General features: G+C 51.1%; 1 protein-coding gene across 5 annotated transcripts in view; it reads right to left on the bottom strand.

Moving 5' to 3' along the window:
* FAM163A (family with sequence similarity 163 member A) overlaps window positions 7,356-25,216 on the bottom strand; it is an 82,541-nt gene continuing 64,680 nt past the window's right edge. For all 5 annotated transcript variants that reach the window (XM_021063745.1, XM_021063746.1, XM_021063749.1 and 2 more), the window contains exons 2-5: window positions 17,607-17,698; window positions 13,745-13,765; window positions 12,546-12,660; window positions 7,356-12,120 (exon numbers count right to left, since the gene is read on the bottom strand). In XM_021063745.1, coding sequence (XP_020919404.1) covers window positions 11,713-12,120; window positions 12,546-12,638 — 501 coding nt within the window. In that variant the 5' untranslated portion in view covers window positions 12,639-12,660; window positions 13,745-13,765; window positions 17,607-17,698 and the 3' untranslated portion in view covers window positions 7,356-11,712. The remainder of the gene's footprint in view (window positions 12,121-12,545; window positions 12,661-13,744; window positions 13,766-17,606; window positions 17,699-25,216) is intronic.

Genomic DNA, 25,216 nt, shown 5'->3' with positions numbered 1-25,216 from the left:
ATGCAGTTGTTCAGACTCTTTTGTTAACGAATAGCACCTCACATAATCATAGGAAGATTAGAATTATGATACTCTCTTAGTTGCTTTGAATTATTTATACTTTCCGCAGGTTTACTGAGGTATAATTGGCAAATAAAATTATATGTATTTCCTGGAGTTCCCATCATGGTGCAGTAGTTAATGAATCCGACTAGGAACCATGAGGTTACAGGTTCGATCCCTGGCCTTGCTCAGTGGGTTAAGGATCCGGCATCGCCGTGAGCTATGGTGTAGGTTGCAGGCAAGGCTCGGATCCCTTGTTGCTGTGGCTGTGGTGTAGGCCAGTGGCTACAGCTCCGATATGACCCCTAGCCTGGGAATCTTCATGTGCCACGGGAGCGGCCCTGGAAAAGGCAAAAAGACAAATAATCATAATAATAATAAAAATAAAATCATATATATTTCAGGTATATAACATGATGATTTTCTAGACATATATTGTGCAGTGATCACCACAGTCAAGCTAATTAACATATTCATCACCTTACATAGTCATCTTTTGTCTGTGGTAAGAACACAAGATTGATTTTCTGAGCAGATTTCCAGGATACAATTACACAAGCAGCTGTGCAGTCACCCTGCCGTACCTTAGGTTTCCAGAACTCATAGCTGAATATTTGTACCTTTGGACCTACATCTCCCTGCTATTATTTACTTTTTTTTTTTTTTTTTTTGGCTGCACCCTTGGCATGTGGAAGTTCCCAGGCCAGGGACTGAACCTGTGCCAGGGCAGTGACCTGATTTGCAGCAGTGACAATGCGAATACTAATCTGCGCACCACAAGGGAACACCCTATTTAAATTTTTTTGTCTCTTTTTTTTTAGGGCTGCACCCGCGGCATATGGAGGTTCCCAGGCTAGCGGTCGAATGGAGCTATTGCTGCCAGTCTACACCACAGCCACAGCAACACGGGATCCGAGCCTCGTCTGCGACCTACACTGCAGCTCACGGCAACACTGGATCCTTAACCCACTGAGCAAGACCAGGGATTGAACCCACGTCCTCATGGATGCTAGTCTGGTTTATTAACCACTGAGCCACGATGGGAACTCCCCCTATTTACATTTAATAAGTGGTGTTTATCTTAGAATATAATGTTATTCTCCTAAATATATCTTTCTTGATATTCATATTGGCTGTCAGTTTATTTCCCTATTAACTGTTTTCAAGTTCATATTTTTTAATATAAAAGTAACAACTTTCATAATCATAAATTATGATCATATTTTACTCTTGCAATGACTATATACTGAATTAAATGATAGATTTTCAAACCTATCACATAAGGTGATTTTCACTCTGTTAAATTATGGACTTGGTTTACATACTTGAAAGTGAATGTTCAGATTTAACAAAAAGTCTGAGTGACCTGCTTCACTGAATTCTTGTAGCTGTTCAAGCATCATTTACTACGAATCTATCTTTTCCTCACTGATTTGAAATGCCACCCTGTCACATACTCTGTTCCCCTGTGTGTTTGTGCCTGTTTCTGAATTTTCTATTCTCATCCATTGAGCTGGTCATTAGGCAGAAGGACCACACAGTTGTAATTACTGGAGCTTTAATACTGGTGGCGGCTTACTTATTTCAGAAATTTCCTACCATTATTACTTTTTTATGTTAAATTTGTTTGTATTTATTTTTATTTTTTTGGCTGTGCCCCAGGCATACAAAAGTTCCCAGGTCACAGCAGTGACAACACCGAGTTCTTAACTGCCAGGCCACCAGGGAACTCCTCAAATGAACTTTAAAATCACCTTATCTAAAAGATATTAGTATTTTTCATAGGGACGGTATTAAAATTTTAATGATCTGGTGGCAAATTGGCATCTTCATGACATGTAGTCTGCATAGCTAAAAAGCAAACAAACTGCTGTGTTTGGACAGCCTTGTTTTTATGATTACACTGTGGCCAGAAGAGGCTGGAAAATGTGCCTCTCAAGTCGAAGAGCTCGCATGCAGTGAAGTCCTAACTCTTGTGTTACAAAAGCATCAGTTTTTTTTCATGCTCAAATGTCGGAGTGATTCTCTCTCTCTCTCTCTCTTTTCTCCCCATTTTTCTCTCCTCTCTGCAATTGTGGGCGAACTCCTTCCATTACCAGGAAGGGTGTAATCTTTTTTTTTTTTTTTTTTTTTTGCCATTTCTTGGGCCGCTCCCGTGGCATATGGAGGTTCCCAGGCTAGGGGTCTAATCAGAGCTGTAGCCGCCGGTCTACACCACAGCCACAGCAATGCAGGATCCGAGCCGCATCTGCAACCTACACCACAGCTCATGGCAATGCCAGCAGCTACAGCTCCAATTTGACCCCTAGCCTGGGAACCTCCATATGCCAAGGGTGCAGCCCTAGAAAAAAAGGCAAAAAGACAAAAACAAGAAAAAGAAAGAAGTGACTGAGCCCAGCAGAGCCTGCAGATGGCTTGTTGCAGTAGATGATCTTCCCAGCTCTGTTTGGGGGCTGGTTGTTCCCCAACAGGCTTTCTTGCCCAGCACCCAGATACAAAATACAGAAGGAGAATGCAAATGTTCCTCTGATAAATCTGAGGGGGTGACCCTATAAGGCCCAGGGGCAAGGCGGCAGCTGCCCTGCAGAAAAGCCTTGAAGAGATATGACTAGAGGGGGAGAGCAAACTGGGGGCAGCCCCTCACCATCTGCCCCTCCCTCCATCCTGGGTTCCCACATCCTGGTGGGCGGCATTGAGCATAAGTTTATGGGACAGAAAACACTTAAGACTAGTGGGATGGGAGCTCCCACTGTGGCACAGTGGGTTAAGAATCTGACTGCAGTGGCTTGGGTCGCTGGGGAGGTGCAGGTTCCATCCCCCGCCTGGCACCATGGGTTAAAGGACCTGGCCTTGCTGCAGCTGCAGTGTAGTTTGCAGCTGTGGCTCAGATTCAGTCCCTGGCCTAGGAACTTCCATATGTTGTGGGTGCGGCCATTAAAAAAAAAGACTAGTGGGATGTCTTGTTTGGGTCCATAGATGACGTTTTGCAGAGGAAGAACGAGAACGTCTAGATTTATGTTGTTTAGTGTTTAAATTATCTCTCCACGCACCAACCCCACCTGGGAGCATCAGCTGACAGAAACTTTCAGTCTTACAGAAAAAACACACTATATTAAAAAGCAAAAGTAAACCACTCTGTTCTATGGGTTTGAAAAAAATAGGAAATGGTCTTTCGCTAACCATGTCTCACTCTGTCCTCTTTTTTAATTTCCAGTGGTCTTGGGATCGTATGTTGCATCTGATGTTTAGAGCAGATGCAGATGCGAGGAGCAGAAATGCCCCTGTGGGGAAAAGCCCAACTATGCATCGTCATTGAAAATGTGCTCCAATGTAATATTCTTAAAATATTGGAAAGCGGAGTGAGCGTGGGTTCCATTCACCAGGCGACCCTGTGGCTCTCCTGTGGGCAAAGGCAGAGTCTTGAGCGGGGCGACCTGATCTGATTATCCCATCTGCACTGCCCTGCCAAGGTCTGCCACCTCCTGCCCTCCCCTCCCTCCCCAGAACTGCCGAAGCCTGGCCGTGACCTGGCGTTGTGGCTATGGGGAGTCGAGGACATGACAGGGCTGTGGCTGTGTCAGCCCCGTAGGGTACAGACACCAATGCAAGCATGACCAAGGTCTGTTATATTTGGCCCAGAAGCTGTATACAGACTCTCTTGTAGAATCCAAAGCCGGAGCAGGCTTTGCAGCCTCCCTTTGCTTCTGGCCCTTCCTGCAGCCACGCCTGGGTGTCCTTGTTGACGTCTTAGGGCTGCTGTGTCTAAGAAACTGACACTCACCTGGGGGTTATGACCCCCTTTTTTATTTTTAAGTGTCTCCTCCCCCCTCCCCCAGATAGTTTCTGTGACTCCGTCCTTTGCTTCCCTTTGACAGAGAAGCAGCAGGGGCTCAAGGTTTCTGAGAACCAGGAGGCAAGTTCAAGCTCTTGCCCTTGAACCTTTGCCTGTGACTGACTCAGTCGTAGTTGCCAAGCTCCGTCGGCTCAGGCTCTGCCAGGGCTGGCTTCGCTCTGGAGTAATCCTCTTAGACCCCCAAATTGTCTGGTGAGCCCTCAAAACTGGACATTTTTATTCCCCCGGTCAGATGGTTGCTGATGGCTGATGGAGGAAACTTTCACATAGGAGGGACGGGGCAGTCAGTCTGGCTGTCACAGGATCTGGCTTGAACTTCATGCTGATTGGGACAGCCTGTCTGTGGCCCATCACACATCCACTGGACGTCGGCTCTAACCATACAAGACAAGGGTGCCGTGTCCAGAAGTAAAGAATGTCCGTTTTGAAGATAGAGATAAATGCCTCCCTTCCTGGGACGTCAGTGCCAGGACCTCTTTGATGATAAGGCTCCCTCCCCAGGCGCTGAGGCCAGACTGACTCACTGTGGATGTGCTAATCTGTCTTTGTTGGAAATCCTGAGGGCATGTACCCCTGTCGTGTTTGATGTTCTTTGCTCTGATAAGATATAAAACTGCTGAAAACCATGCTTCTCTGGAGCAATTCCTCAGAGCCATCTCAGAGTCCGTCTCCAACTTGCATTAAACTCTCCTCTGTTTTATTATAGGCTGGTGACTGATGATTCGCGGCGACAGTGCATCGAGGTGAGGGTGACTCTGTGACCTCTGCCTGTCCCCTAGCTCTAGGACTCTTGGATCTCCACAGCTGAGGTCACGTCTTAGAGCCGTCTTTCTTTTCTTGTCTCTGTAATTCACGTCACTGTGTATCTCCACCTTCTAGGCTCCAGCCTGTCACCTAGCTCATCCTCTGCTAGCTGCGCCTATCTCTGGTGGAACTTCAGTCGGCCCTCATCAGCTACAAATTGCCTTGGTCAATGGTTTCCTGCCCCAGTGACCTGGGACCCATCTGTTATGGATTGAATGCATGTGTCCTCTGAAATGTATATAATTGGAATCCTACCCCACAGCGGGGTAGCATTAGAGGTAGGTCTTTAGGTGTGATAGGTCCTGGGGTGGAGTCCTCATATGTATGATAGTACCCTTATAAAAGAGGCCCCGGGGGTGGGGTGGGGGGCTCTCTGGTCCCTTTCTTCCATGTGGTTCCTGGTTGGATTCGTTTCTGCTGCGCCACGACGGGAACTCCATCCGTTCTTCCGTGTGAAGACACAGTGAGAAGACGGCCATCCGGGAATGGAAAAGTGCACCCTCGCCAGACACTGAAGCTGAGAGCACCTTGACCTTATACTTCCCAGCCCCCAGAACTGTGAGAAACAAATGTTTGTTGTTTAAGCTTCCTATCTATGGTAATTGTCAGCCTGAGCTAAGACCCTGTCCTTAGCGATTCCATTCTTGCAAACATGAGGACAAAGTCTGGCAGGAAAGACATGCTGAGGTTGGTATTAACTTCCTAAAGTAATGAGGCAAGCAGATGGGACGTCCCTCCCCGCCCCATCCTTTTTTTTTTTTTTTTTTAGGGCTGCACATGCAGCATATGGAGGTTCCCAGGCTAGGGATTGAATTGGAGCTACAGCTGCCAGCCACAGCCACTACCACAGCCATGTGGGGACTGAGCCTTGGCTGTGAACTACACCACAGCGCACGGCAACACCAGATCCTTAACCCACTGAGCGAGGCCAGGGATTGAACCCGGGTCCTCATGGATGCTCATCAGGTTTGTTACCGCTGAGTCTCATTGGGCAGTATCCTCCCTCTCCCCACCGCCACCCTGTCTTTGAAGTCTTTGACCATGCCAGTCTGAGGACAAGGGACTCCATCTTCTGCCCTCTGAGTCTCCACTCTGCGTTTTAGTCCAGGGCAAGTAAATACCTGGGGGTTTAGGATTTTACCTGTGAAATACGTGTTAATTTTCTGGTCTAGAGTACCGTCCTCTTGAGGGCAGGGTGGTAGTTTTCATCTCTCTCTCTCTCATTCCTGGCACGATGTTTAGCACCTAGGGTTGCATCTCCAGCAAATGTTAGTTGAACGGACAGTTTTGCCTGTAAGCCCTACTCTGTCATGGCTGTTTTGCACAGTGGGTGCCTTTTTGGCGTTCCCACCTAGCTCAGCGAGGGAGCACCTTGGTTGACCCTTAGAATAGTCGCTGGATCACAGGACTCAAAGCTGTGGACACGGCTGCAGCGGGAACCACGTGGCTCACTACGGAAATGATGGTGTCTGGCCACTCAGCTTCATTTAGAACTTTCTGCGACGCACGGATCCCAGAACGTGACAAAGGAGTCAGACTTTTGACAATCAGGTTGTTTTGTCTTTACTGAAACTTTCTGACGTCATTTGACTGGACTTCGAAAACACATAGGTTCCTTACACTTTGGCTTGGAGTTTCTTTGCCGAGAAGCTTCTTAAAAGGGGAACATGAAATGTTCAAATGACCTATAGTCCAAAGCCCTCATTTCACAGGAGGGGAAACCGAGGGACTAAGTGACCATCCAAGTAAGGACACGAGGTGATTAGTGCAAAACTGAGACCAGAGCCATTTCCTTCCGGACTGGAGAAGCCTAGCAAGTGACCTAGAGAGGTACAGTATTAAAAGCACCCACTGTGACATCAAAACAGTGTGTGTGGGAGCAGGGGGCAGGTAAGAAGGCAGAGTTTTAGAACGTATGTGAACTTACATCTTTATCAACTTAAAACAATAAAATAAAACTTGAGGTTATAAGATTAAAAAAAAATCCTGGGGAGTACTATAGAACTATACAATATTGTATTAAAACAAAAACAAAAAAGACAGAGAGCGGTCCAAAAAGTTGCCTAACCACACCCAGTAGTTCAAACTGAAATCTGATACAAAACTCCCTCTGACAGCCAGGACAAAAGTGCCATTATTCCCAACTCCTAATTTATCCTGCCCCCTCCACCTTTCCCTGGTGGTACCCAGAAGTCTGATTTGGAAATCTCTGAGTCTGTTTCTGTTGTATAAATAAGTTCTTTGTTAGCATTTTTTATTAGATTCCATATACAAGTGAATGGTGATATAAAACAGAGAACGAACAAGGACCTCCTGTCAAGCACAGGGAAATCTACTCAATATTCTGTAATAACCTATACAGGAAAAGAGCCTGAGAAAGAAAGAATGAATGTATGAATAGAACTCATTCACGGAGTTCCCGTCGTGGCTCAGTGGTTAACGAATCCAACTAGGAACCATGAGGTTGCAGGTTCGATCCCTGGCCTTGCTCCGTGGGTTAAGGATCCGGCGTTGCCGTGAGCTGTGGTGTAGGTTGCAGATGAGGCTCGGATCCCGCGTGGCTGTGGCTCTGGCGTAGGCCGGCAGCTACAGCTCTGATTGGACCCCTAGCCTGGGAACTTCCATATGCCACGGGAGCGGCCCTAGAAAAGGCAAAAAGACAAAACAAAACAAAACAAAAGAACGGATTTACTGTGCTGTATACCTAACACTAACATAACATTGTAAATCCACTATGCTCTAGAATAATTAAAAAAAAAGATTGCTGTGTCTGCTGGGATGTCACAGGGAGCGAGGAGGTGACAGCTTTGTGCCCAGCAGCTCGTTCCCAACTACTGCAGTGCCCAGCACCGCACCAGCTGTTGGGCACGAAGGTCTAGGCCCCCGAGGATCATCACAGAGGCGCCTGGAGGCCTGAGGGGCAGGCAGCACCCTTTAGGGGCTACTCGCTTCTCCATGGAGGGAGATGCTAGGCGGTGGAGGAGGGATGGGCTTCAGGGGTGAAGGACTAAGGTGGACAGAATGGCCACCAGGGAGGCGAGAGGAGCAGCCTGGACCAGGCTGAGGAGGGAGAGAGAGGTTACTGTCATCCAGGACGTGCCCAGGTCGGGCCCATGATTGGGCCTTTTCCATCCTGAGCAGGTAGAGCCGGAGGTGGGGGAACTCTTGGTTCTGACTCTTCTTGCTGCTGCTTTGGTCAAGAAGCTTGGCCTCAGATATTGATGGTGTAATCAGTATTCTCTGAGCAGCACTTGAAAGTATTTTTTCTGGCCACACCTGCGGCAGGTGGAAATTCCCAGGCCAGGGATGGAACCTGTGCCACAGCTGTAACCAGAGCCACAGCAGTGACAATGCCAGATCCTTAACCCACTGAGCCACAGGGAACTCCGGCGCTTCTAAACTTGAGCGTAGAAAATGGCTGGGCGTGCTCAGGGCTATCTCAGAAAGGGACTCTGCAGGGCAGGGCTGTGGCCCCACCACGTGGCCTGAGGCCCCACAGAGTGAAGAGGCTGATTTAAGGCTGGGGAGGGTGTGGCTGCTCTGTGGGGGATGGAGGAGGTGGCTGAAGGCTGGAGTCCTTGCCAGTGATGACAGAATTTGCCTCGGGGCTTTTGTTCGCAGGGGACAACTAGTGACAGAGCTGCAGCCGGCTGTCTCCTGCTTGGGACAGAGCACCCTGAGCTCGGGAAGCCTGGATGTTGATGCTCAGGCCAGCTGGCCTGCTGTCCAGTCAGCCGTGGTCAGGGCTCGCCTTGTCCTGAGATGGGGAGGGAGCATCACTTTCTCTCACATACTCTCACGGCACCACACACCTGCCTTCACCCTCCTCCTTCCTAACTCCTCCCTTTCACCCAGAACCTACATCCTGGTTCTCTGGTCCTCATTCCCCACCTCTCCCATCTCTGCTGGGGTCTGAGCTGAGGACCTGAACTATCAACTACAGGTGGGGACACCACAGGACCTGACAGTGAGGGTGAGGTGGGCGCAGGCTGCTCCCCAGGGAGGCTCCCTGTCACGGCTGGGCTCCTTCCAGCTCCGAGGGCAGCAGTGGCTGCACAAATCGCCTTTCCCAACACATGACACATCCTTCCTGGAAGTGAGCTCCCACTGAGGCAAGGGGTGGTGGGGTGGGGAGCTACACGGCGAAGGGAAGCAGGAAGGGAGAGGAGGCAGGTAGAGCTGGGTTTGAAAATGCACATTTTGGGTGATGAGAAGGGGCATTCCCTCTTAAGTCTATGCCCAGCTGCCCCTTCCCCAGGTGAAGAACAGAGGCCCCTGGGGGATTTCTATGTCAAATTCCTTCTTTATTTTGACATTCGCTTGGTTGTGACTCCAAGTTATCAAAGATGCAGGACAAGAAATTTGTAGCAGGAGCACTGAAGTGGAGGTGGAGAGAAAAGGCAGAGAGAGCCTGGGGTTCCCGGCCCCTCCTCTTCCTGTTTAGGGTGCAATTTGAAAAGTGTCCAAAAAGTGTCCCAGAGCATAGCCTCGGCGGCTCTTAAGTACAGTGCTGTTGAGTGGGGGTGAGCTTCCTTGTCCACGGGCAAGGCTCTTGCAGTTACAGGAAGGTGGGCAGGCAACCCTGAGCCTGTGCCCTGAGCAAAGTGGGGCTCGCAGGGAGGGGGCGGGAAAGAGCCGTGGTCACCATTGCTCCAATGCCCCAAATCCAGATTTTTGATTTGTGGGTTGATTTAGGCTGGGAAAGCTATAGGAGATGGGGTTGCATGAAATGCTTTTCACTCGGGGACCCCAAAAGATCAGAGCCAAGGAGCGGGTCAGAGTTGACCGGGTCTTGATTTTTCCCAAGGCAGGAGGTACCATAATCATTCAGGGAGAAGGGGCAGCCCCTGCTGTGGTTGTGTGGCTGTGGAATGCCAGGGCAGCAAGGCACTGGGGCTGGTCATCAAAGCGGTGAGAGCAGCCAGGTCCACGTCAAGAGGGTGGGCTTGGCCCAGGAAGAGCTGGCAGCGGGAGGGGGCGTGTTAAAGTTGCGGTCCTGAGATGGTCCCTCTGGGCTCTGGGACAGAGCTCATCACCCCACCTAGAGCTGCCTCCTGGTAGAAGAGAAGGGTGACCCTCTGAGGTCCCTCAGCGGGAGGGTCAAACACGTTTGCTTTTTGCTGACCATTACAATTGTGTTGCCTGCTCATCTTGTATTTTACTGTAGATCTGTTATCCATCAACACGCATCCTTGCACATAGGAGCAGGCAGTTGGCAAGTACGTCCAGCCCCTGCCAGGGTTAGGGCAAGAGACAGTGGTCTGGCTGGCAGAAATTTTCAGGGATCCTGGCTTTGTGAAGCCCTAAGGGGCCCTTAGAGTCCGTCTGGGCAAGTCTCATTTCCCTGGAGAAAATGGGGTCTCAGAAGGTAAGTGGTTGGTCCTAGAGCTCATGAGTGACCCACGTGTGACCAGATGCCAGGGCCGCTGATTGCCAACCCACTGAGCCTTGATCACAGATGGAGAATAGAGATGACAAGTACCCAGAGTGAGGCAAAAGTGGGGTGCGTTCTCTTTCTCCTCCCCTCCTCCAGCCCCACCCCAACTGCAAAATCAAGATTTCAGCAGAGTGGCCAGCTCCCCTGCTGCCACGCTCGGCAGCATCCAGTGACTCAGGAGAGGCTGGGGATGACGAATGCCTGTAGAAGGGGGCGGCAGCCACCCCTTAGTGCAGAGGCAACTGGAAAACTCATCAGATGCATGTACTCAAACAGCAGAAGGCCACAGCTGAGTTCTAACTGGGAATTGGACTTGGGGCTAGAGTGACAGAGCCGTGAGTTGGCCCTAGACCGAGACTGGGGAATGGGTCAGCGGAGGGAGGACAGCAAGCATGGGATCTGATCGCTAATTGAGTCCCTCAATCCTCAGCAGTGGGGGCTGCTGTCTCTGGTGGAAGAAAGCAGTCCTGCTCTGCGGCCTTAGGGCAGGCTGCCCACGCAGAACACCAGGTCTCTGAGGGGCCTCCGTGGCCTCAAGGCTGCAGCATGTCCCACAGGACACGCCGCAGGCTCTTCCTGTACCAGCCAGCTGCTTGCGGTGGGGACGGGCCGCCACCTTAGTCAGCTTTCGCTCCTGCTGTCTGCAGGTGGATTTTGCCCTCTAGTTGGTCCACAGAGACCCTTCTATTCTGCGGCTCCCAGAGGCGGCAGAGCCCCGGGGTGTGCTGGTGGGGACAGGCGTGTGTGTACACACCTGGGGATGCACACGCACAGCTGCATCCACGCACAGTGCTTGTGTGGCGGACCAGGGCCCCGGAGACCACCCGCAGGCTCTCCCTCACAAAGCCCCTCTAACTCTAGGAACAGAATGTAAAGAAGGTTCTCCAGCCGGGGCAGCTGGTTCCCAAGGCAGGGAAGAGAGGATTGTGGGGGAGACAGAACAGCCGTTTGGGGGGCATTCCCTGCAAATTGCCTATAAACCTGACCTTGAAAGCCCAGTCATCGTGGTCCATCAGGGGCGGGGGCAGGTGCAGATGGGGTGTGTTCAGGAAAGCACATCCGTGCTGGAGCAGCTGCAGGGCCTGCCGTCTCTGTGACAGCCGAGGCACAAAACCAGACCGTAAACTTGCTCTTGGCTTTGAGTTCGCAAGTCCTGGTCCTCTGAACCCCCTCCTTCTGCCAACGTCTTCGTTCTCGCCTCTCTTCTTGCCCTTTCTCCATTCATCCCCCAACTTCTCTGGAAGGCTCCGGAGCCTCTGCTGCACTGGGGGCTCCTCCTCCCGGAGTCGGGCACAGCCAGGGGCTGAGGGAAGTGAGAGGGCTGCGGTGATGCTGGCACTGGCCAGAGGAACGGCCCACAGAGAAACTGGCCAAGCTGCCGAAGGGATGTGCCAGGCCCCGCCCTGGATCTCCATGCCCTCCATTGCCTGAATCTGGGTGAGCCTTCCACTGCGGGGCAAAGAAAGCCAAGACACAGAGCCGGTCCTTGTGGGCTGTGGGAGGGGACATCTGCTGCCCCCATGGCTCCTGCTGGGGCAGTAGCCTTGCGGTGTGGGGGGGTCGGGGGTGAGAGGGGTTACACATCTGTACTAATAGCCCTTGGATTGGTGAAGGCCTCACGCCCAGAGCCTGGCCACGTCACCGGGTAACTCTGGGGTGCTGCCACTTTGAGGGATGGGGGGCCCCCCTCCTTGTAGTATGTGGGAGCAAAGGGGAGCCTCTCGCCTCCGCCCCCGTTGGGCACCATGTCTGCCGTCCGTATGTAAAAGGGGGAGCTGTATGGGGAGCAGGTGGTGCAGTGGCTGGCGGCCACCCCGCACGGCTGGCCGCAGGGCTCGCTGGGGAGAGGTGCCAGGCCGCCTTGGCCGTCCAGGGCTTGGGAGCTGCAGGCATTGCAGGGGGGGCCTCGGGGGTGTGTGGGCAGGTCGTGCTCCTCCTCCTCGTCGTCCGCATCCTCGGCTCTGCTCTTCTTGCAACAGTAATACTGAGGGGAGAGCGGGGAGGGGTGCCGTGGGCTGAATGCTCCCCCTGGGGGTGCCAGGCAGCCATGCCCCTGCCCCACCGGGGACCCCATGCCGGGCACTTTATGGGCCCTGGAGAGAAAGGGACACACGAATCCTACTGAGCACAGGCTGGGGTCCTGGGAGCCGCTTTCAGAGTCTCCCCAGAATGGCACCCTTCCCACCACTCCTGAAACCTCAGATGCTCGGGGGACACAAGACGACACCCTGGTGGGTGCCCCCAGGGTGGGGAGTGGGAGGTACACCCTCCCTTCTAAAGGCCCCCAACTCCCAGCCCCCTTGACTTAGGCCTCCCGAGTTCCACCCCCCACAGTGGGCCTCCAGGTTCTGCCCCCAGGAGGGGTTGTGGGGTGCTGGTGGCCTCCGGCCACTGGTCCAGGGGACTGACCTGGAGCCTACAGTAGCACAGGACGGCGATGATGCAGAGGAGGATGACCGTCGCTAGGATTCCGCCAGTGATCACAACCGTTCCCGCTGTCATCCGCCCGACGCCCCATCAAACTCTGCAAAGACATGTGCGGCCACGGGGGACCTGAGAGCAGCCGGGGCAGGGAGGGCCCCGGGCGCAGGGACAGCAGGGGCTTCCTGAAGACAGAGGGTGGCTGGGCAGCCTAACCTGGGGGGCTTACGACCCAGAGAATAACACCTTCTGTTCACGGAGGGCTTAGTCTGTGTGAGGCACTGTGCTAAGCACTCCCCTGGTTATCTCAGATAATCCTCAAAATAACCTTTCAGGGCAGTTTCTTTTTCTTTTCTTTTCTTTTTTTTTTTTGTCATTTTGCCTTTTTCTAGGGCCACACCCGCGGCATATGGAGGTTCCCAGGCTAGGGGTTGAATCAGAGCTGTAGCCACCAGCCTACGCCAGAGCCACAGCAACTTGGGATCCGAGCCGCGTCTGCGACCTACACCACAGCTCACAGCCACACCAGATCCTTAACCCACTGAGGAAGGCCAGGGATTGAACCCGCAACCTCATGGTTCCTACTCGGATTCATTAACCACTGAGGCACGACGGGAACTCCCTGGAGCAGTTATTAATTATCCCTCCTTCACTCATAGTGAACGGAGACTTTGATTGATTTGGCTGAGATTCCACCCAGCCTACTTCACCCCATGGCCACGCTCTTAATCACTGCCCTCTGAGGTGCAAATACCAATGGTCCCTGAGCCTTGACCCAGGTGGAGGGGACAGGTCTGCCCCTCGAAAGTTCCATCGGGTCCTGCCCTGGCTCCAACCCACACTCCTTTTGTGGGTAGGAGGGCAGTGGATTGCAGGGAGTGTCTCTCCTCTCTTTCCAACTCTTGTGGAAAACAAGGGCAAGATGAGCCCAGAGGCATGCAGGTGCATTCTTGTGCCAGGAAGTTTGGGGCCAGGCTGGGGAGATGAGTCCCACTAATGGGGGCTCAGGGGGCAGAGGCCAGCTCCAAACGTGAGGCTGTCGGAGGGCCAACTCCCCTTTCAGGCCACTGAATAGGGATTCCCGACCTCCCAGGCACACAGGGACCAAGGCTGGCTGTGCCAACGGCGCAGGAGGGTGGGAGGAGACTTGGCATCTTGAGGACGGAAGAATGACTGCGAGCACTTACGTTCATAAAGGGAACGGTGACCTGCAAGACAACAAAAGGGACAGAGATGCTGTTAGAAGAGGGTGAACCGGAAGAAGGCCCCAGGGGTTAGATGAGTCCCCGAGCTCTACTTCGCGTCATCTTGCTCTCTCCCCACGCTCTATCACGGGTAAGCCTCCAGGTCCCCAATCTGCGTCTCCAGCCGTGTCTCCAGCTGCGAGTAGACAGACCCGTCACTCAGATGCCCACTGGCACCCTGAACTTGATCGTTACCCTCTCTCCAAGTGGACTCCCCCACCTCCCCAACCTCTCTGTTCACGGTGCTACCAGAGCTGCCATGAAGGGTTTTGTCTGTCAAAGGCAGGTGGGGGCTGATGGGGGCTGGACCACCAGCTTCTTAGGGGGAAGGAATACCTTTTCCTCAGCCAAGGACACCTGTTTCTCATCACCGTGGCCCTAGGGCCCTACATGCAGCCTGCACTGCTTCCAACTCCCTCAAAGATGCTCACAGGAGTTTCCTGTCGTGGCTCAGTGGTTAACAAACCCAACTAGCATCCATGAGGACATGGGTTCGATACCTGGCCTTGATCAGTGGGTTAAGGATCTGGTATTGCCCTGAGCTGTGGTATAGGTCATAGACGCGGCTCAGATCCCGTGTGGCTGTGGCTGTGGGGCAGGCTGGCAGCTGTAGCTCCAATTCGACCCTAGCCTGGGAACTTCTATATGCCACAGACATATAGACCCTAAAAAGACAAAAAGACAAAACAAAACAAAACAAACCCAGATGTTCACAGTGTAGCCTGAGGACCACAGCATGGAAGCCGGTTCACATCTCAGGCCCCACCGCAGGCCTAATGAGTCAGAACCTGTATTTTAACAAGGGCCCAGGTGATTAATTTGCATATTAAGAGTTTGACAAGGCTGTGGTGTGTTCCCCTAGCTGCCCAGACTTTCAATTCCTCAAATTCTGCTTCAGCTTCCCCAGCCTCTATTCTCCCTAATTAAGACTCTGCATCACACACTGGCCCTGGTGCAATGGTTTCCTGATGGATCTTGCTGGTTCTAGCTCTGAGCACCCTTTGCATTGCCCACAGTTAGCCCTTCATCATGCCCCTGCACCTCTCTTCCTCCAGAACCTTCTGGGGACCACGCGGACTGCAGGGGCACATTTACTGGGTGTGGATTTTAAGACGGAGCCTCAGAGGCTCTCCAACCTGCTTGCTCATTACCAATTCAGCTTTTCCTCCTCTCGCCCTCTCTCCCTGTCACAGGAATCCTCTGCCCATCAGGCAGCTCCAGTTCTTAAGAAGATTATAGCCCTGTGATGAAAAGACACTTAACATAAGAACCAGTGATGCCCAGACCAGGGGCGGTGGGAACACAGGAGGGGGGAAGCTAACTACCTGGGGAAAAGTTCCATGGAACATGTTCTGTTTGAGCTGAATCCTAAAAGCTCAGGGCGGCTTGGCCAGTAGACAAGGTGGAGAAGGCGAATGCACAGCCCAGGAGTGTGGAAGGATACAGGGGTTCCAGGAACAACTGTAAGGAATCTGGAAAGGTTGAGGGTGGGTGGGCATCAAGCTGGAGAGGCTGCAAGGCAGGCAAGGAATTGGGATTTAACTCTCTTGGAGACCATGGGGCCTCCTGAAGGGTCGCAGTAGGGGAGGAGCGTAATCTCGCTTTCTCCATCTTTTTAAATCCTGCCCTTTCTTCGAGGCTCTGAGAAGCCTTCCCTGACTGCCCCATCACGATGCCTTCTCTTTCTGGACTTCTACCATGCCACTTTTAACATCCTTTCTTGGTAGGATGTTTGTCAACTTTCATGTGGCAGCGTTTTAACTCCTTCCCTAAATTATGAGTACTGTGGGGTAAGGAGCTGTGTCTTATACAGCATTAGACACAGTGCCTGGCACACTGCAGGTACTAACAAGTTTGGTAATCTCTCCTTGCAGCATTTCTTTCACAAGCCTGGCAGTAATGACTCTGATCCACCACCAGGGGGCACCAAGTTGTATCGCTCAGGTCACATTCCAGCTGCAGACTAGAGCATCCTTGTTGAAGACCAATTTGATTTTGCTCTGATGCAAGCAAGGTAAGCCATGCCTCAGGGCTGCAATGGGGCTTTTTTTTGGGGGGGGGTAAGTGAACCTCAGCCTTGGGGCGACATATATCTTCACAACAACACTCCCCTTCTCCTGCTTCCCCTCCATGTGGGCTGCTTAAGCAAGAGAGAGGCCTAGGGACCTCAAGTTGGGGGAGGCAGCAGTGGCCCACACTACTGAAAGTCTTGGCCTAGTCCCCTGGGATGTGCCCAGGCTGTGTTTTCGGAAACAGAGAATAATGAAGCCATATAAGAACAGAGCCCTCCCTCTTTCAGGACCACGAAGGCTGTGTAGCAGAAGTGGCCTGGAAATGGGGCGCAGGGCAGTGCGGCAGTGCCATGGATCCGAAGGCCCTTCGAGACCCAACTGTGCCACCTAGCAGATACCCCATCTTGGAAGCGGACCTTCTTTCTCACTTATAAAAGAGAGATACACAAAAAACCCAGTTCACAAATCTGATTGTAAGGGAAAAGATTCATGTATGTGAGGGCCCCTTGGAAACTCTAAGATATCCTTCAGACATAGTTATTTGTGGGGAAAAGGAAGGCCCGGAGGTTTTGTGGCCACTTAGGTCTGGCCTGATCATCATAAACCAAGAAAGCACATGTCAAGGGCATGTGGTAAACTAGCCAGATCCCAGGCAGCTTTGCCAGGGCCCGGCCCTGATGGTGCACCGTAGCATTTAAATTCCTACCCCAGTGGCTCTCTGGGATTTCAGGTGGGCTCATTTCCTCTTTGCAAATGATCACAATAACTCCCTGAATCTAAACAGTATTCTGTAGTTTACATGTTTCCCTTTCTCTCCCCATTTACAACAGGCAGGCTCTAAGATGGCCCCAAATGAGCCTGCCCCCCCAGCAATCATGCCTTGGGTACCTCCCTCCCCTGGAGGGTGGGTGCCAGTGTGACTTGCTTCTTAATAGAATACAGCAAAGAGGACGGGATGTTTTCTGTTCGTCGACTCTATGAAACTCTGACTTTCCTCTTACTGGCCAAGACATTCTCCCTTGCTGGTTTTGGTTCAGCCAGTTGCCACGTTAGGAGGGCCCATGTGTTAAGGAACCGAGGGTGGCTTCTGGCCTTCAGTTCAACAGACAACAAAAGCTGAAGCCCTCAATCTAATGGTCCCAAAGGAACTGAACAATCACATAATTGAGAGCAGAAGAGCTGATCCTTCCCCTGTCAAGCTTTCAGATGAAACGGTAACCCCAGTGGACTCCTTGAACGCAGCCTCAGGACACACCCTGAAACACTGCAACCAGCGGGCCACGCCTGGATTCCTGACCCACAGAAACTGTGAGATAATTGGTGTGGGTTGTTGCAAGCTGCTAAGTATGTGGTGGTTTGTGATACGGCAAAAGATAACCACTACACCTCCTTTGAGCCTTACCAAAAAAACCCTACAGGAGGAAAAGCCACAGCTTTACGCAATTTGCATAAAAGTCATACAGTAGCAAGTGTCTGAGTCAGGACCCAAAGGCAAGTGGCATGGAGTTTTGTCACAACAGCTGCCCGATTAACTTCCTGAGGCTTTGAGAACAAGGTTCCTCTGTTTTCTTGCAGGGCTGAGCAGGTCTGCATAGATGGAATCAGCGAGGACTGATTCATGGGCTGAGGGCAGCCAGAGAGGACAAACCTGGTGCCAACTGCAGACCCCCAGGGTCTGCCCTCTGTAACCAGGGCTTTCTGGGAGCTCCTTCTCCACCAACACTTCTCTCCATCCAGGGTCTTGGCACCATCTCCTGAGGTTAGGGGGAGGGTGGCCTGTGCCTCACACTTACGTGAAATGGCTGGAGCAGCGACGACCCAGTCACGCAGGCTGTGGCTGAGTGGACAGCAGCTGGGGGTGTGTCATGGCCAAGGGCATCAGTCCCTGCCAGAGAAGAGAGGGGAGAAGGGTCAGTGAGAGCTGGAGAGGAAGGCTGAAAGGATGGAGGTGCATGCTGGCCCCTGGTTGTGACCCCAGGACTCTGGAGTGGATGTCCCCAAGGGGGCTTGTTTCCTGATCTCCGCTGCTGCCTTGGTTGGAGGTCCCCCGGCCTAAAAATCTGAGATCAGTCCTATAAGGCCACATCCTATCCTGTCCTTGTTTCCTTCCCTCAGTGCTGCTGCTGGGAACCCTCTGCCTGATGCAACAGCAGGATGCTGGACAAGAGCCTCTGTCTGCCCTGGGAAGGGAGGCTAAGGGGAGGAAGTCCAGCTGCCTCTTTCATGCTCCATTGGCAGTGCTGGAAGGGCTGGCAGTTTTGAGTCCGGTCCAAGAGCGCCACCTGGAGGAGCGAGAAGGACCCCCCCCCCAACTCCGAGTCCTGGAGGCTGGAGGTGGCCTGCAGATGCCAAGGGGCTGAGCAAGGAGCTGCCAAGGACTCCTGGAATAGAGGTGATGCGCTCGCCTGGGGTAAAGGCCTGGCAGGGAACTCCAGAAGAGCCCCCCAAAGCATTCACAAAAGCAAGAGCCAGTCTGAAGTTTCTCCTTGCTCTCTAACCAGTAAGAATTCTCCATTTCCATCCTGGCAGCTGATGAAACAGCAGCTCTCGGGGATGGTGGGAGAGAGGATAAGAGTTGGGGGAGGGTAGATGGCAGAGGACATTGCCACCACCCCAGCCACTTCCAGCCTGAAGCAGATTCAAACTGGAGGAAAGGAAACGATTAAAGCTGTCAGATGGGGAGTAGTCTGAGTATCACTCATGACTGACATTCTAATTTCTGAGCTGAAACTGTATCTGTACCTTAGAGTGACTATAAGACTATCACCTAAGAGTGAATGAAAAAGCAATGGGGCTGGCCCAAGCTTCTATTTAGGGGAAGGAGCCAATTTCTCCCACTGAATACACTTTAAAGGATTACTTGAGGAAAAAAAAAAAATCAAAGTTGCTTTTTGAGCATAAACCACTCAACACGCTTGTTTAACAAACCAGTTACTTATAGAAAAATGACTTGTGGAAATGGACGCATTCTAAGAGATCTGGCCAATATCGCTATTACCTAGATGCAGAAACCAAGTTCAGAGAGGACAAGTGACTTACTTAACCACACACAGCAAGATGGAGAGAGAGCTGGAGAAGCACTGGGGAGCAGAGCCTCTCGCCCCTGTCATGAGGATGCGGTCTCTCCTTCCAGAACCTTTGCACTTGTCTCACCAGGAGCTTAGGTGACCCCTGAAGTAGGATTTCTCAAATTGGCTTGATGGCAACAATCACCGGGGCCACATGTTAAACAGAGACTCCAGACCTACTGAAGCGGCGTCTCCAGGGGCGGGGCCCAGGAATCGATCTTCAACACGGTTGAGTCTTACCATCTGGCCCTTCTGGGAAGTGATGCAGGAATGAAGGTCTTTGGGAGGATTTCAAGCTGGAGGCAGCAGGGGTGGTGGGTGACCTTGCAGAGCCTGTGGCATCACCCTCTGCTGCCCATAACAAGACTGGCTCTGGATGCTGTGTCCTTGGGGCAAGAAGGCCAGAAGGAGAAGGAGGGGAGCACGAGGAGACCCAAGATACCTGGTGTCTCCGGGTGGGATGGAGCCAATAAACAGGTCAGGATGCAGGACTTTAAGGCCATTCTTCCAGTAAAGGCTGGGAGCACATTAAAAGCCTCCCTGACAGAAGGTGTTGCAAATAGGTTTCCCCCTCCCCATAAGGTGCAGGGGTCTGTGCTCTCTCTCAAGGGCCCCTGCCCTCAATGACTTCAGTGCCCCAAGGCAGGGTGACCTCCCTCACTGCCTCCCTCACCCCCTCATGGTGGCAGGAAATGCTGCCGCAGCTGGCACCAGCACATGTAATTAATGATCAGCTGCCCTCTGCACCCTGCTCGGCCCCCTCAGGAGCACAAGTTAATTGGGGCCAAAGCACCGGCTGAGCTCAATTTCTTCCAATGCAATTAAGCCTTCTCCAATCATTTATTAACTCGTGAAATTGACACAGCAGGTTAACAGCCTGGAAGAAGAGGAGCAGTTTTTTTTTTTTTTTTTTTTCCCCCTTGTTTCCTGTCTTCTTGGACCTCAGTGCTCAGGCAGGGCTGGCCAAGGGGATCAGAGGAAAGGGATCCTTTTAATTTGGCCAATACCAAGCCTGGACCCCTGGGATAAGCGTGGGATGAACTGGTGGTCAGATTGGTTCCTCTGCCCAAGATGAAGTACTACAGCCCAAGAGGCATGTGGTTTGGGAAGAGGGGGCTAAGAGATACAAGGAACTTTCTGCAAATCGTCAAAGGAAAAAAGAAAACCTCAATATAATAATGAGCAGTGGACAGGTGGTTTATTTAAAAAGCAATCCAAAGGCTGACAAGAAAATGAAGAGACGCCCACACTTATAAATAATCCGAGAAATGCGGGAGTTCTCTTCTGGTGCAGTGGGTAAAGGATCTGGATTGTCAGTGCTGTGGCTCAGGTTGCTGCTCTGCTGCAGGTTCGTCCCTGGCGGGAGAACTTCCGTGTGCTTTGGGCATGGCCAAAACAATAATCTGAGAAATGCAAACTGAAACCACAATGAACTATCACCCTCTACAGGGAGACTGGAAAAAATTAGGATGGTGGACAGTGTGCCAAGTGCTGCAGCACATGTGGGAACTTAGGGGCACGGCTGGTGGGATGTAGTTAGGACAGCTGTTGAGGGAGAGACCTGGCACTCCTTGGTCATACGGAGTTCACACATACCCCACGAAAGAGCAATTCCGCTCCTGGGTCTGTGTCCCCCAAATTTCTCAACATATCCATAAGGGGCTATGTGTGAAGATGTTCATTGCTGGGGGGGAATTGGAAGCAAGCTCAGTGGTCATCACTGGAATCAGGTAGACGCACACCTCAGAGGACAAGGCAACTCTAGAAAAGCAATGGACCAGATGGACTCCAGGAGCACAGAGCAACCAGGATCAATTGTAGCAGGGGGCTAAGTGAAAACAAACAACAAACACCCACCCAGAGTACGATGTATAATACTACTTAGATAAATTAAAAGTACAAGCATACACATCAACACTTTACATTTTCAGGAACACATCCCCAAACCAAACACCGCCCCCAAGCACCAGGGTCTAGAGAACAGATCGGTGGTTGCCAGAGGTGGGGTGGGGGTGGGAGAAATGGATGAAGGGAGTCAAAAGACATAAAATTCCACTTATAAAATAAATAAAAATAAATAAGTCACAGACAGGTAATGTACAGCATGGCGACTAGCATTCATAATACTCTATTGTGGATTTGAAAGTTGCCATAAAGAAGATCTTACAGGTTCTCATCATAAAGAAAACATGTTTCGGTAACTATGTGGTCAGTTAAACACCCCGCAGTTGGTCTGTGAGGAAGGCTTTAAGACTGGAGAGGTCGTGACGTTTTTTGCATTGTCTTTGCAAACTGTTAGTAACTCACAAATGTGAGTGACATTTTTTTCTCACTGCAGCCAAATGAAGGGGCTGAGTTCAGTCCTGGGAGCATATCTGTGGAATACAGATGCACTCACATTCAGCCCTCACAGGAGTTTAGAGTCAGAAGTGACCACGGGCCTGATGGCCCTTGGGACAGATTTTGGCTTCCTATAAGCCTTAGAATGCGGGTTAGAGTTAAGTCCTATCTAGATTCTCAGAACACATGACCCCAGTGTGCACATGTGAAAACAGTTGGTCATTCTCCTCCATTCTGGCCTTGACCTGCCTCTCAGATAAAATGTGTCCCCAGGTCTGCTGATCATGACCTTCACTAGCGTGGTGACACAGGAGATGCTCAACTCATGTTTGTCACAGAAAGAGACCCATGCCAGGTTTGTGGGACATCTTCCTCACCAATCGCCCACTCACCCCTACCGCCACTGCCCACCTGTCCTGCCATGGAGCATCTTATGGGCACCCCCAGCCCCACCTGCTGCACCTCACAGCCTTCCCTAAGCTCTCTGCCTGCGACCCCCCCCCACGGGCTAATAACCTATAGGACACAGTGGGACTTAATTACATGTCATGGTAGCTGGGTGCAGGCTATTTTGTACAGACAAAGCTCATCTCTGCAGCTCTTGGGACCAGGCTTCCTGATCATGGATCTGTTCTCTCTGCTTCAGAGAGATGGCTGCAGAGGTCAGCAAACATGTTAAGGTCTTGGTTCACCTTGGACTTGGGCTTCTTTCCCTTTCTGGGGAGGAGTCCATTACTGCTAACAGAGTTCTCCTGAGTCTTCTTGTCTGATAACCAGGCACGGCAATTGTTTGATTTCTCTTATTTTACAGAAAGCACTGAGTTCAGAAAGGCGAAGTGGCTAGGCTAAGGTCACACAGCTATTTCAGGGAGAGCTGGGATACACTGCACACACTGTTCTTCCCAGACCACTATAGTTTTTGCTCTGCAGGGAACACATGCCCTGGGTCATGGGACCCATCTCTCTGCCACCCAGCTCTCTGACTCCACGTTCTACTTCCTGACTTGACTATTTGCCGGAGGGACAGGGCATCACAGCCCATGTGCTGGGAAGGGGTTCACTTTTCCTCTTCACGGGGTGTCTTGTTCTGCATTGTAAGTGTGGATTTCTCTCCATCTGCATTTGCTCTCTACTGTTGTTGAAAGGTGTTCTTTTTTTTTTTTTTAAGAAATAGCATTTATTTTTATTTTTTATTTTTTATGGCATATGGAGGTTCCGAGGCTAGGGGTCGAATCGGAGCTGTAGCCACCGGCCTACTCCAGAGCCACAGCAACGCGGGATCTGAGCCACATCTGCAACCTACACCACAGCTCATGGCAACGCTGGATCCTTAACCCACTGAGCGAGGCCAGGGATTGAACCCGCAACCTCATGGTTCCTAGTCGTATTCTTTAACCACTGTGCCACGACAGGAACTCCTGAAAGGTGTTCTGAGATCCAGGCAGGAGGCCTCCAGCCCGATGCCTGCTGGACAGGCTTGTCCGGAAAGGCAGAAGCATCTGTGGGGTGTCTCGCTTGCTGGCAAGATGTCAGCAGACTGGAAGAGATCCAGACAAGAACCCAGGCCATTGAAGGGATGGACAGTTTGGTTTTTGGGGCCAGATGGAGAGGAGGGAAGAAGTGTTAGCCTAACAAGTGGACCAGAGGGAGCCAGCCTGTGAGGGACGCATCAGAGGAACCCTAGAGTCTTCTAACTCAGGGGAGCATGAAGGGGGAGGCTTGCTCAAGGCTTTCCGGGGGACAGAACTCCATGGAAACTATGGGAGGGCTCCACAAACCCCCATGGGCACACCTAGCACACATGGTAGGGTCCATGGGAGAGTCAGCAGGATCTGCAAGGAAGGCAGCCAGCTGGACAGAACAAAACTATACCCTCCCCACCACAAAGAGTGGAGCACCCACCCTTACCCAGTGAGCAGAATGGGAATTCACATCCCAATATGATATCCAAATATGATGCGTCCTATTCTTTTTATATTTTTTTTTGTCTTTTGGGGGCAGCACCTGCGGCATATGGAAGTTCTCAGGCTAGGGGTCGAATTGGAGATGCAGCTGCCACCTACACCACAGCTCACAGCAACACTGGATCCTTAACCCACTGGGCAAGGTCAGGGATCGAACTCAATCCTCATGGATGCTAGTCAGATTCATTAACCGCTGAGCCACAACGAGAATTCCAAATACATGACCTGTTCTTAATAGTTTACACACACACGTTCAAGTCCATTGCAGACTACAGTATATATGGTTCCCAGCCCACCTTCTGAGTTTGGTAAATCTCAGCTCATTCTTTGGGTATCTTTATAAGTTCCAAGTTAAACTTCTCTAAAAATTGACCTACTTGACTCGTCAATTTGTGTTATGCAGAGGGTGGAAAACTAAGCAAACAGCATCTGTATCACCATGAATCATATTTCTGTCTGCATTACATGCTCTGATTTCTCTGGCCTTGGGAGGGGCCTTGATGGCTCTTCCAGCTAACTCTTTATCACTTTGCACTCGAGATGGAGTGGGGAGGATTGTGCTGATTCTAAATTGCAGCCTCCAATTCCACTTCCACCTCCACCCCAAGCCGCAAAGAGCAGAGATGGAGACAGGAGTCCCACTTCATCCTCTGGCACCTGGAGGTGAAAACTGCATGTGGTCAACTTACCCATGAGGAAGCCTCCAGAACAGGCTGATCCAGATGAGCCATGCTCTTTCAGAAAACAGGTTAGAAGAGAGCAGTGTCACACTTTTTTGTGTGTATACCACAGGGAAAAATACAATGTTCATAGCCTTCCTGCTCCTTTGCTTTCTGCTAAACTATGTCCACCAGCTCATTGCCTGGCCTGGGCAGATTTAAATAAAAGATAAGTTGGGAGGTACCACGCTGTCTGAATTGATAAGACCTGACCTGAATACACTTAGACCATGAGAGGAGAGGAGGAGAATTCAAGAGCTGGTGTGAAAGGTACTTGAAAAACACTCTGGAGAGACTACGAGGAGGAGGAGTCGTGGGGTGGGTACCATGTGCCTGAGATATTGGGAGAGACAGAGATGGGGAAAGAGGATTTTTAAGTTTTTTTTTTTTATATATTATGAACGAAATCGAGATTTCTCCCAAATCTTCAGTAAAGGTTTAAACTGCTTCCCAAATCGGTTTTGCATATTGAATTTGAATTTCTTTAAATGAGACACTTTGCACAGACTGAGCCCACAGGGCAATTTTTTTTTTTTTTTTTTTTTTTTAGGGTCGCACCCATGGGCATATGGAAATTCCCAGGCTAGGTGTCAAATCAGAGCTGCAGCTGCCGACCACGGCCACAGCCACAGCCACACAGGATCTGAGCTGCATCTGCGACCTACACCATAGGTCATGGCAGCGCTGGATCCTTAACCCACTGAGTGAGGCCAGGATTGGAACCTGAGTCCTCATGGATCCTAGTCGGGTTCATTAACTGCTGAGCCACAAAGGGAACTCCACTTTTCTTTTTCTTTTATGGATTATAATCATAAAGAAAGATGATGTGTCCAAAGAAAAATAACTGGTAGGAATTACCAGTAACTCTGAGAGATGGGAGGATGCCAATTTAAGTAAAGCTGAAAAGAGACAGATTAGTGTTTTTATCACTTTCCTAAATAAAAGACACAATGAATACAGGGATTTGGAAGGAAACATGAATGATAAACACTTCCTCAAACTGTTCCTAACAGGCCACTCCTCTGGGACCAGCCAACAGAGTCCTGGCCTAGGATAGCCGAGGCCCTGCCTGCATCTGGGTCTCTCACCTGGGGGGATCAGAAGGATTTTTTTAAAAACTCCTCTTATTTGAATAATCACTTAATTTCATACACTCTTCCTACTACTTTTCACTTTTCTTACCGTCATCTTTGAATACTACCCATCAGGTATATTAACACATTGTCATAGATACTGCAAATGTTTTCCCAGTACAGAGTCCTTTTCCAAGGAAAAGTTTTACATTTTTAGGGAGCTAAATCTTTTATCACTT

The sequence above is a fragment of the Sus scrofa genome, chromosome 9, assembly GCF_000003025.6.
Source record: "Sus scrofa isolate TJ Tabasco breed Duroc chromosome 9, Sscrofa11.1, whole genome shotgun sequence".
Lineage (NCBI taxonomy): Eukaryota > Metazoa > Chordata > Mammalia > Artiodactyla > Suidae > Sus > Sus scrofa.
Note: the sequence above shows the minus strand (reverse complement) of the source record. Positions and strands in the feature narration are given on the sequence as shown.